General features: G+C 50.0%; 6 protein-coding genes across 6 annotated transcripts; 2 read left to right on the forward strand and 4 right to left on the reverse strand.

The window, feature by feature from the left end:
- Positions 1-133: 133 nt before the first annotated feature.
- M438DRAFT_274725 (uncharacterized protein) lies at positions 134-1,275 on the reverse strand (the record flags this gene model as incomplete). The annotated part of the gene is made up of 3 exons (XM_029900733.1): positions 134-635; positions 688-749; positions 805-1,275. 3 exons carry the CDS (start codon positions 1,273-1,275, stop codon positions 134-136), a joined length of 1,035 nt encoding a protein of 344 aa, XP_029760236.1.
- A 774-nt stretch (positions 1,276-2,049) lies between these two features.
- Positions 2,050-3,534, forward strand: M438DRAFT_346128 (extracellular lipase). Its single transcript, XM_029905601.1, has 2 exons — positions 2,050-2,398; positions 2,455-3,534. Exons 1-2 carry the CDS (start codon positions 2,147-2,149, stop codon positions 3,424-3,426), a joined length of 1,224 nt encoding a protein of 407 aa, XP_029760237.1. The 5' UTR covers positions 2,050-2,146; the 3' UTR covers positions 3,427-3,534.
- A 748-nt stretch (positions 3,535-4,282) lies between these two features.
- On the forward strand, positions 4,283-5,422 carry M438DRAFT_365862 (NAD(P)-binding protein). Its single transcript, XM_029907832.1, has 3 exons — positions 4,283-4,398; positions 4,451-5,086; positions 5,140-5,422. The coding sequence occupies exons 1-3, from the start codon at positions 4,323-4,325 to the stop codon at positions 5,301-5,303; spliced, it is 876 nt and encodes a 291-aa protein (XP_029760238.1). The 5' UTR covers positions 4,283-4,322; the 3' UTR covers positions 5,304-5,422.
- Positions 5,423-5,488: 66 nt separating this feature from the next.
- On the reverse strand, positions 5,489-6,689 carry M438DRAFT_346130 (homoserine acetyltransferase). Its single transcript, XM_029905602.1, has one exon. The coding sequence runs from the start codon at positions 6,628-6,630 to the stop codon at positions 5,617-5,619; it is 1,014 nt and encodes a 337-aa protein (XP_029760239.1). The 5' UTR covers positions 6,631-6,689; the 3' UTR covers positions 5,489-5,616.
- Positions 6,690-7,033: 344 nt separating this feature from the next.
- On the reverse strand, positions 7,034-8,711 carry M438DRAFT_335768 (MFS sugar transporter-like protein; the record flags this gene model as incomplete). Its single annotated transcript, XM_029903837.1, has 3 exons — positions 7,034-8,211; positions 8,263-8,475; positions 8,525-8,711. The coding sequence occupies 3 exons, from the start codon at positions 8,709-8,711 to the stop codon at positions 7,034-7,036; spliced, it is 1,578 nt and encodes a 525-aa protein (XP_029760240.1).
- Positions 8,712-10,614: 1,903 nt separating this feature from the next.
- M438DRAFT_27601 (uncharacterized protein) lies at positions 10,615-11,336 on the reverse strand. Its single transcript, XM_029900825.1, has one exon. The coding sequence runs from the start codon at positions 11,261-11,263 to the stop codon at positions 10,688-10,690; it is 576 nt and encodes a 191-aa protein (XP_029760241.1). The 5' UTR covers positions 11,264-11,336; the 3' UTR covers positions 10,615-10,687.
- Positions 11,337-11,431: the final 95 nt, after the last annotated feature.

The following is an 11,431-nucleotide window of genomic DNA, read 5'->3' on the forward strand; positions in this document are numbered from 1 at the left end:
AAACAATACCCATACTGTACAAATTCAAACTCCCATTCCAATGCCCAATTCCCATCGCTAAAGTGTCATTCTGTCATAATTATACAATCTTGTCGTGGGAAAGAGAAGAACTCGTGGAGACTCCGTGGTGCATCTAGACCACAGGCTTTCCATGTGTTTCGGCCCAATTCTCCTCTTCGAATCTGAGACTGCGCTTGACATACCAGAAGGTACAGAGCGTCCAGATTCCAGCCCAGATGAAAGGTACGGTCCAGCCGACCACGTAGGCAGCATCCTTCTGAAGAGTAAAGATGAGAGCAGTTACAACAGCGGCTGCAAGCTCACCACCAATACCCCAGAACAGAGTCAATCTGTGGAGCATTTGGCGGAAGTAGTGGCTGGCTTCATATCTGGTGTTGAGTCTCTCGCGGAACTCGATGTTACCGCCACCGTCAACGGCGACAATATCTTCGATGATCCAGTAAATTCCAGGACGCAGTTGGGAGCCGGCAGGCATTGACGAGATGCGGAAGGGGGAGGGAATCCCAAGAAGACGCATACCGTCCTGGATGATCAACTCCGAACCAAAGGCAAACATGAGAGAAGCGCAAGGCATTGCGAGCAAGCGAATTGGTGGATTTTCAGGAATGGTACCGCTGATTTTGGTCAGTATGGGGTCAAGAAGTTACCCTTGTGAATTCAACTTACACAATGAGCTCGACAATGATGATAATCCAGGCAAAGCTGAAATTCCAATGGAACCAATCGAGCTGGCGGGCAAGTCAGTATTATTGTAAGTTTAGAGGCGAGGACGGGATATCTTACGTATGATCTGCGGCCACCAATGACACGGCAAGTACTGCCCTTTTTCCACAAATGCCAGAAGCGTAGCACGTATTCAAAGATACTGATACCACCAAGAGCAGCAGTGACGATGGAGAAGACCGTGTTTGGAGAGAGATTTGTGCCGTACCAGAGACCGAAGTAGAGGGCCAGGGGCATGACGATGGAGTCGAAGAGAATGAGGAACCAGAAGATGAAGATACTACGCTTTCTCTGGCGCAAGTCGTATTCTAGCGACGGCGGTGCATACGGGTTGATGGCTCCTGGTTCTCTGGCTGGTGCTGCAAGACTGGTTCTGGGCAAAGCCAATGACCTTCGAGGACCGAACGGATTTGACGGTCTACGTTCTCCTCCTGTGGATGATCGTACAGCACCACCGACGGGCGATCGTACACCACTGCCGACGGGTGAATGTACAACAGAGGGACGACGTGGGCCATCGATTGGTGACATTGGCGGTGAACGCGCACCATCGAGTGCTGGTGAGGCTGACATGACGGCGACTTCGGGGTTTGATCGAATGTCGGAGCGATAATATTATACTGGCAGTCGTCAGTAGGACAGCCTTGACGTTTGAGGCATGAGGAACGCACGTATTAGTAGCGTGGGAAGCGGTTGAGCATGAGAAGCGTTTTCCCACTGGCTTTCTGGTTCCGGAGAGCGGATGGAGATTGTGTCCGGACAAAGAGAAGCCTGATTTTGACGACTGAAGTGCGAATGGGTACAAGACGGGGCTGTGTAGGAAAGCAGAGCAAAGTTGACGCTCAACAGCTGCAGACGATGTAAACTTAGACCAAAGACTTCGTTCGAGCGATGGTTCTTGCGTGTTATCCACCTTCCTTGCGGCTCAAGATCGAGACCCTTGGGAAGGAGCGATGACGTTAGCCGCGCCTTCTTAAATTGGCGTCACCGTCATGAGGCTGGTGCCAAGCGCTTTCGTTTCAATTGTCCATGATCGGAAGTTGATAGCAAACGTGTCATCAAGTCTATGTAGCGCATGCTTCTCTTCTACCATGAGTAGTCCCATAATTGTAGCTGGCGCAACGCACGACATTGCACTCGATCGTGCGTCTTCCACGGACAGACTGGTAGATATCTTATTATGTCGCTTCTCTGACTTCCAAGGCTTCTCATGTTTCGATAGCTTGTTGTCAGTAACAAGGAGCCATGGCGTGCGTTGGATAACAAAGCTTGTGCGCTTGGTACCAACTCTTCCAAGCCCTGTCACGGTCATCAAAAAAGCATCGTGATTATATCACCTCCCTTGTGCGCATCACTTGCGCACCCCTCTCGTGTTTATCATGACATAGACCATCAAGCCAGAATGCGCTTTCTTCTGATATCTCTCCTGAGCGCGCTATCTGTCGTCACACACGCATTACCGGCTCAACAGGCCCCCCTCCTTCGACATGCTGCAAACAATCGTACAGTTTCGCCCGAGCTCTTCTCTGATCTCGAAGAGTTGGCTCGCGTTGTCGACATCTCTTATTGTGTAGGCCTTACCGGTATAGGCATATCGAAACCGTTCAAATGTCTCAGCCGATGCTCAGAGTTCCCAGAGTTCGAACTTGTCAAGGTAAGACGTGTGTTTGTATGGTTTTCGTTTGTCTATGAGCCGACATGTTACACTAGACATGGAACACCGGCCAGTTGATGTCCGATTCGTGCGGCTACATCGCCCTTTCTCATTCTCAGACAAACCCTCGCATCATCGTCGCATTCCGCGGTACCTACTCAATCGCAAACACAGTTGTCGACCTTTCCACAGTGCCTCAAGAATATGCTCCTTACCCTGGCGACCCGGATTCAGACACCACCGGCGACGATGAGGCAGGAACTCCACGATGCAACAACTGCACTGTACACACTGGCTTCTACAGCTCTTGGAAAGTGGCTTCATCTGCCGTTCTGCCAGATTTGGAAGCAGCAATCGCAGCTTACCCGGACTATGCCTTGACGCTTGTAGGTCACTCACTGGGAGGAGCAGTCGCTGCACTTGCAGGTCTGGAGTTTGTTTCGCGTGGCTGGAATCCTACCGTCACCACTTTCGGCGAACCGAGGCTCGGAAACACAGCTCTGAACCACTATCTCGACCAGCGATTCAATCTGCTTGACTCGACCCGCGAAGTCTGGACTGACATTGTCGACGAACGACAACTGCGCTATCGTCGTGTAACCCATGTTGACGACCCGGTGCCTCTACTACCCCTTACAGAGTGGGGTTACCGAATGCATGCTGGCGAGATCTACATCTCCAAGTCTGCCTTGACACCAGACGTACAGGATCTCCAACACTGTGTGGGCGATGAAGACCACCAGTGCATTGCCGGACAGGATGGTAGTCTGTCCACAGAATCAATCCTCACTAAACGTAACGACCTCAGAGCTCAGGTCAAACGCTCGGTCGATGATCTCACCGAGGAGCACGAGCTGGAGAAGAGAGACATCGGCTCATGGGTTGTGCCATCTCGCTATAAGTTGTGGCAGTTGTTCTTCTCTCATCGCGATTACTTCTGGCGTCTTGGCCTTTGTGTTCCTGGCGGCGACCCCTGGGACTGGAATCGCAGGCCGTATGCACCACTCGATGATGAGGACCAACACTAAATTGCTTGATCTGTCTCATTGCTTTGGGCAAAGTTATACGATGACTGGGAAGAATTCCTTTCTGTATGTAACCTATGCACTTATCTTATAATACATGTCTTACGAAGCTTCGATTCCTATCTCCGATATGAGTCCAAATCACATCTCTTCGGCCGACACGCCGGAAGTTTGAATTCGTGAGTCGCAGATTTTGAAGACCAGCTACTCATAGATTGACGCCGACTGGGGAGCTACTCTTTTTCGGCCGAAGGAGTCGTTAAGATTTCATGATGTCAACCTGTAGATCGACTCGCGAGGGAACGCTCGAATCGCGCTTTTACACCTCTTCAATCCGGTACCTCCATTGGCTACTCAATCAGGTCAGCCCCATTCAATATCAAGTCTGTGTCATTACCGGCAGCGCTTCCACGAATAGAATTACACATACCCTGCTTGGCCAAAAGTGCCTGAATAACACTCTTGGATGCCAGCCAGAAAGCTCTGGACGAGCTGAACAAGTTCGATAGTCGGCCACGTTCACTTTCTCCCACGGTAGTCGTCGAGACGACCTAGCTGCACCAATGTACAGTACTGCTGTTGGATAAACAAGGATTCAAAAGAGACGAGTCACTCGACATGCTCTCGACAACCCTGAGCCCCTAGGCGCCCAAGCACATGGCGAGAGATTTTACTATATGAGCGACCTTGTTCAAGACTAATACCAAATTCGACAAATGAAGGACGCTAGTATTGAAGTGCAGCCCGCTACTGGCTTGCCTTGGACCGTGGGGCCAGCAAGGATGAGTCACCATCTTCAATGTCTATACAAGATATTCGTTTGCGAGGCATCACAAGATTTCTCACGCATTCGCCGTCCCTAGTTCGATGAGCGATATCATATCAACATAATTATTAAAATGTGGTCACCTCCACAATCTTATCAAACCAGACCCATCGCTGTCTTAGGTGGTGGCGTACTAGGCCGTCGAATTGGCAAGTTCATACAATCAGCAGCTATCTTGCCTTATTCTCTAATGTCTAGTAGCTTGTTGCTGGGCAGCTGCAGGATACAATGTCAATATCAGAGAACCATATCTGGACCAACAAATTGATGCAAACGATTGGATCGAAGCCAACATCTCCACTTTCACCTCAAGCATGAACAACATCCCAGGCCAAGTCAACTTTTACACAGAATTGGCATCAGCAGTCGACAACGCATGGATAGTATTCGAAGCCATACCAGAAGTTTTGGAACTCAAGCTTTCAATTTTCGCCGAGCTCGAAACCCAGGCACCTTCCGATTGCATCCTCACCTCCAACTCATCAAGTTTCAAATCCAGCGAGATGCTATCGAGCCTTGTTGACGAAGACACCAAGACAAGAATATGCAGTGTCCATTATATTATGCCGCCTCAAATCAAAGTCGTGGAAATTATGGCTTGTGGCTTCACTGCACCAGCCATCCTTGACTTCCTGGTCCAGAAGTGCAAGGAAGCTAATTTACAGCCTTTTCTCGTACAGAAAGAAAGTATGGGATTCATCTACAATAGACTATGGGCTGCAATTAAGAGAGAAACACTCATGATATTGAGCGAAGGTGTTTCAGATGCTGGTGTTGTGGATGAGATATTCAAAAGTGTCTTGGGGACTAGGTATGGACCTTGTTTCATGATGGATCGTAAGTCACTTGGAGAGAATTTAAAGAAGATCCGTTCTAACAGGTTTACACAGATGTCGGACTTGATACTATTGCCAATATTGAGAGACACTGCGTCAGGGAACGAGGGTTGTCTGACGAACACACTGTCAAGTTTCTAGAGGATAACTTTATTGAGCAAGGCAAGCTTGGCTTCAAGTCTGGGAAAGGAGGTCTGTTGTCTCCGAGGTCGTTGTAACTGAGTAATGTCAATCATATCCTTTTGGGCAGCCGCAGAGGGATACAGGTGTCTGGAACAATCGCCGTGCGAAATCATGTTTTGTTGAATCCAGACGAGCAATGTCAACAGAAAGAGCCAGACACGATGTCAAGAGGTCACGGCTCGATAACATCACAATTGACACGTGGAAGAACGCAGCGATGTTCGAGTCGTGCTTTCCTGTATTGGACTGCCGAAAATGCAATTTCATCGCAACTTCTACAAAGCCTTGCTTTATGGCGTATTGCAGTGCTAATAAGCTTCAATCCACGTTCATTTACAGCGAAATCCATCACGATTTCAGCAACTCTGCGACCTGCTCGTTGATAAACTTCTTGTCCTCGGCCGTGCCCGCACCACCGCCAGCAAGATGACCATATATGCTTGGGATCACAGCCAGCTTTCCATTCTTGACATGCTTGACCTCTTCCTCGCTATCCTCTGGTGGGAAGTACATGTCTGTTTTAGAAGGCATAATCGCGCATTTTGCCTCGATCCTGCCCAAAGTTGTCGGCAGATCACCCTTATCTTCGGGGAAGCAAGAAGTGATGTCTCCGTGTTGCCATGTCCATAGCATGGAGAGCAAGTCGTTAGCATCGTTCGACCTCTTGTCCCAGTTGTTTTGGAGATATTGTTCCAGCGTGTCATAGCCAGTAGCCTTCCAGCACTCTTGCCTGTACCATTCTTGACTGAGTGCCCAGGTAGAGTACACTCTGCCGAAAGCCCTCAAACCTCTGGTTGGTTGGATCTTATAACGACCATCCTCGAAGTCGACTGATGATTCCAATGCAGCTTTTGGTCCTTCGAGGAAGTTCCAGTTATGTGCTGACGTTCTAGCCGAGGTAGCTAGCATCACAATGTTGGACACGAAATCAGGGTAGAGAACGGCCATGTGATATGCTTGCTGTCCACCCATTGAGAAACCAATGTATGCTTCCAAATGCTTGACACCCAGACTCTGGCAAAGGGCATGTTGCAAGTGTATGTTATCCTCATACGTCACTCTCGGGAAGTCGACGCCAGAGAATGGGGCAGGTTGGTTTGATGGCGACGAGCTCTCCCCGCCACCCAATTGCCCCACCACCAAAACATGGTATTTAGACAACGGCAGTGCGGAAGTGTCAGGGTCGTACAAGAAAGGAGTTGTGGTTTCCAGCTTTCCGGCAAAACAAGTCGGCATCAATACCGTGGGCTTGGAAGCGTCGCCCAGACTCCAGTAGGCTAATCTGCCCTCGAAGTCTTGTCCCGCATGGGAAGAGCCAGGAGATAGCTTGATGGTATGAGTAAAGTGTTTGGTCTCAGGCATGGTGCTTTATTTCTCGATGATGATAGGTGCGTAAATGGCTGTTGAAGAGTTGTTGGTTTCCAAAAGTCTGGTTAAAAAGAAGAGGTGAGTGGTGGAAGTTAAGATGTCGTGAAGGTGGGTCATGAGCGACAAACACCTGCCGGATTGGGATTGTACCGGCGAACTCTGTGATTTACCCCAGCCGGAATGTTCAGCTCATTCTAAAATGGCAAATGGTTTGATGCCATGAACTGTTCGACAAAAAGTGATAATAGCGTCATGATAGTTTGGGGTAGCACATTTAAAGCGTTTCGAAATAAAAGTCATGAATTCAAAGCGAATGTATATTCGGCATTCCAGCATCGTAACAACCCATTATTCACATAAATCCGGCCAATCACTCTGAGAGTATTGGTATCTTCCTCTACAACTCTCTGTGCTCGACAGCCAGGCCATCCTTCTCGGTCATGTTCACCGTGCCCAGACCACCCATCTCGGCTGCCAATGCCTTGCTCTTCTCGGTAGCGACAGCACCACCGACAACAGCGTCCTCGCCATCGAAGTACTTGGCGATTTCCTCGAGGGGAGTGTTGCGGGTCTCGATGTAGAACTTCCAGACGATGAAGAGTTCGAAGCCGAGCCAGACACAGTAGACGATGTAGTACTTCCAGTGGATGTGCTTGAGAGCGACAGGGTTGACGTACTGGTTGAAGAAAAGAGCGAGATCAACGCACAAGAACATGAGAGTCATACCCTTGGCACGGATGTTGTAAGGCAGAATTTCGACTGAGTATCCGACCAAGAGACCGGAGAAGGCAATGTTGTAGAAGACGTAGTAGATAAAGATGAAAGCGACGACCGAGTTGGCGGCAGCATCAGTTCCGTCGACAACGAAGCGAGCAGAGCAGATGGTTTGCACGATGAAGGCCATCATCATACCAGCAGTGGAAATCAAGAACAGAGTACGACGGCCGATACGATCAACGAAGAAACATTGACCAACAGCGACGATGAAGTTGATGATTTGCAGAACACCGTTGATGACAAGTTGAGTGTTGGTGTCAGTGATGCCAATCTGGTCGAGGACCAAAGTAAGGTAGTACGAGACGAGACCGTTACCGCTCCATTGCGAGAAGAAACCGACGGAGCAGAGAATAATCAGACGGTGGCGGTTACCGGGAGTCTTGAAGAGTTCAGTCCAGTTGTTGCCCTCGAATTCTTGCTCCAACTTCAGGGTATCTCTGATCTCGTTCAACTCAAGCATCACAACTTCGTCGTCGAGGTTTCCGTTGGCGTGAACATCGGCCAGAACCTTGTGTGCTTGCTCTACCTTGCCCTTGGCGATCAGGAATCTAGGTGACTCAGGAACGAACCAGATGAAGATGAGCTGGAGAATGGAGGGGAATGCCTGAACGATTGAGGGGATTCTCCAAGCCCAGTGGTTCTGGATGTGGAAAGTTCCGAATGTCAACCAGGCGGCTACGATTGAGCCCAAGTACCAAGTTGTGTTGTAGATAGTCGTGAAGGTAGCACGGTGCTGAGGGTGAGTAAGCTCAGTGAGGAGCAGGGGCGAGGCGCCGTGGGCGATGGCAACTCCAAAGCCTGTGTGTTCTGTCAGTAAATGGGCAAAGAGACCACTCAATCAACTCTTACCTATCAGGAAACGAGCTCCAATAAACATAGACAGCTTCATGGCGGCAGACTGGACGACGACTCCGATGATCATGATGATACAGCCAGTAAGGATACCGGCGCGGCGACCGAGCCCGTCGGCGATGTAAGGGACAACTGGGAGAGCAACAAGAGAACCGACAGACATGATGGCGTTCAGCAGACCCAGGGAAGATGCGGACGGGTAGTGGAAGTCTGCTGATAGTAAGCATATGCATTGTTGTAGATGTGTTTTCAAACATACCACTTTGCCAGATCTTCAGGGCCTGGAGACCGTTCATCATCGAACCATCGTAACCATTGGTGGCACTGGTGATGACAACGAACATCAAGCAGATGTAGTTTCTTCGCAATCCAGGATCAGTAAGCCAGTTGACCTTGGGAAATTCGCGACCCGCCAAGCGGTAGTGGCCCTTAGTTGCGGCCTCCATCTCGACTCAGATATGAAGAACGATTGTTGGATAGAAAGAGAGAAGATCAGCGAATGCGAGTAATGTCTGAGTGACAGTGAGTCGAATGCCTGGCCGATCAATTCATGGGGAGGACAATGGAGATATATATCTCAGGTGGCTTGAAATGACTGTTGCAGCACAAAGCATGCCACCTCATTTAGCCGCCAGGCACGAGCACCCTTGGACATCCAAGATGAGGCGACAAAGACGTCCCAGACTCGCTTGTGTCGACCCGGCCGTGTGGCACATGCAGAAAGGATGGCTAGGCCACTATTGATTCTCGTTTACCCCACAGACATTGTGTTTAGCCATGGCGGGGCTCCGCATGAATGGGAAAGGGTGATCGCGTGGTTTGTGGTCTGGCAGCCATGATTTCTCGCGTGCAGGACTAGGACTAGCCGCGAATGATCGACGTCGTTGATATTAGGTTGTCAGCAGGCTAACGGATAGTGGCGTCTTGGGAGGCCGGCGGACGTTGATGCCTATGAGCTTGTACAGAGATTTAATTGTTCTTAGCAAGTTGTTGGTTGATCGGAGTCGAGGTATGATCTGATAGATGGTCAAAGGGATCATCACTTGAAAATGTGGAGGAGTCTGGAGATGGCGAAGATCCGGCAAGCGCAATCGGTCATCCCCGCAGCTCCACATACCGTACTGTTAGAACGTCTGGAGAAGGGGGGTGCGACCCGAAGCGGTATAGCCATACAGGCTGCACTGATCACAAGCGTTCGCATTTAGCCGGTGGATTTTGCCTGTACAGCATGGTTGTTGAAGGTCGAAACCACCTAATGTCCCACATGGCTTGAACAAGCTTCGTGGCACGCCTTGCGACACTGTGAATTGAAGGTCAGATTCAAATCGGTGACAACAATAGAGAGTCAAAGACGTAGGTGGTCTTTTTGAACTTGTATAGGCAGATTGAAGACGGAATCGCCGGGCACAGAATACGTATTTCGTGATGAAGTAACCGCAGAAAAGAAATATCATGATCGCGTGTAATTTAGCCAATAGACGTCTTGCTGTGTTGGTGTCTGGGTCTCGTCTCGTCTTGGATAGCCAAGCCAACTTGATTGGAGTGATGTTCTCGGTCAACCACAGAGCGACGACACTGGGTGAGATTTTCCCCAAGACTGTACTGCAATACTTCTAGCATTGGCGATACCGCCAGAACAGGCTGGCGCTCACATTGGGCTTGAGGAATAATGTCTAAATTCATCAGGGCTGCATGAGGCACAGGACGCCGTGCAGATTGCATACAGTAAGCCAAAGCTGCTCTCAGGGTCCTGTGAATTGTGCATCTCAGTAGACCTCGAAATTTTGAGGCTTGCCATCGTGATCGTCAACCAACGCACCTAGAGAGTAAAGGCCCAGAATTCTTTCCTATCGCCACCAGACAGCGCGAATGGCCAGCTTCGAGTCCCTGCGAGCCACTTGGACGGGGATAGGCTATTGTTGACGCGTCTGGCGGCTAAAGCAATACCCAGAATCGCAATAGACCGCATTGCACTGCAGACGAGCGGCCCCGGCATGGGCTGGAACTTTGAATCTCTTCAGGATCTGCCGGGTCGCAGTAGCGTCGCGATCATGTCCATTCTGGGGCTCTGGGGTGGTTCATGGACTTTGTGGTCGCTCGGCAAGGGGCTCTGGGGATACGGGCCGCGAGGTATGACCGAACGCGGAGGATGCATGTCTTACGGTGCGAAGGCCCGAGTCGCCGGTCGTGGACTGATGGAATGGAAGGCGATGGATTGGTCTCGAGACCTTTCACACCAACAATATTTTGCAGGAGCGATGAATCCTACAACCTGATGTTGGTGATCTCGATACGAGTGTGAGTCATGATATGATAGACTGGAGTTGTCGTGATAGCCAGCAGCGGGTAGGTATTTGTCACATGTATTGTGTGGGAAGGTGAATCTTAACCGTGGGAAGGACGGAGCTGAAACCAACGTCCATCATGTGCCAGCCGGCTTCTTTTCGATGACACTGCGAACCCATTTCTCCCCATTCCAGTATTCCCGCTTGCCCGTCATGATGTCCTCATTCTCATCTTCGATGAAAGCAGAATGGCCGGTCTCTCCAAGATGGAGAGCAGCAGTCTCTTCGAGCAGTATACCTAGAGCAAGCAGAGCTGTCTCGTCCAGTGATTGAAGGTCTAGCTGCCCTTTATCGGGTGTTGCTTTTGAGTAGAGTTCCGATGCATATCGATGGATAAATTTGAGCAGGTCAGAATCTGGTAGAGGAATGTCTGTGTGGGGAGCCTTGTAAACGTCGGTTTCTTCATATCGTTCTGGTGCTCCTTGTCGACGGAACAAAACCTCATCGGGCGGGACAGATTGGAGTGAGTTTGTCTGGGTGTCTCGATATTTGGTGGCAGTTCTCTTCTCACTTGGCAGGAGACTTTCATAGCCAGCTTTGCCTGCGACGGCTTCATAGACGGTGATTTTGCGGCGTTTGCGAGCAGCAATTTCAGGCTCGACGACATCTTCAGGGTGCTTGTAACGCTCCAGGCGATCTGTCCTGATATCCATGCCTGAAGTGTTGGTTTCTAAAGTAGCGAGTTCTGTTTGAAGTTTGCCTTGTTGATGTTCAAGATTTGGTAGGAGCGGTCCATCAGGCTTGGCGGAGATTGGGTTGGAAGGTGGTTGAATCGCGCTTTCCCTATGGAGAACTCCTACGTCACTTTCATCTCTCAAGCT

This window comes from Aureobasidium pullulans, assembly GCF_000721785.1.
Source record: "Aureobasidium pullulans EXF-150 unplaced genomic scaffold scaffold_10, whole genome shotgun sequence".
Lineage (NCBI taxonomy): Eukaryota > Fungi > Ascomycota > Dothideomycetes > Dothideales > Saccotheciaceae > Aureobasidium > Aureobasidium pullulans.

Excerpts from the sequence above, each read along its gene's own strand:
- M438DRAFT_346128 (XM_029905601.1), top strand. The coding sequence starts at position 2,147 with ATGCGCTTTCTTCTGATATCTCTCCTGAGCGCGCTATCTGTCGTCACA. Across the intron at positions 2,399-2,454 it reads CAGAGTTCGAACTTGTCAAG|ACATGGAACACCGGCCAGTT; the intron begins GTAAGACGTGTG and ends ATGTTACACTAG.
- M438DRAFT_365862 (XM_029907832.1), top strand. The coding sequence starts at position 4,323 with ATGTGGTCACCTCCACAATCTTATCAAACCAGACCCATCGCTGTCTTA. Across the intron at positions 4,399-4,450 it reads CGTACTAGGCCGTCGAATTG|CTTGTTGCTGGGCAGCTGCA; the intron begins GCAAGTTCATAC and ends AATGTCTAGTAG. Across the intron at positions 5,087-5,139 it reads ACCTTGTTTCATGATGGATC|ATGTCGGACTTGATACTATT; the intron begins GTAAGTCACTTG and ends AGGTTTACACAG.
- M438DRAFT_346130 (XM_029905602.1), bottom strand. The coding sequence starts at position 6,630 with ATGCCTGAGACCAAACACTTTACTCATACCATCAAGCTATCTCCTGGC.
- M438DRAFT_27601 (XM_029900825.1), bottom strand. The coding sequence starts at position 11,263 with ATGGATATCAGGACAGATCGCCTGGAGCGTTACAAGCACCCTGAAGAT.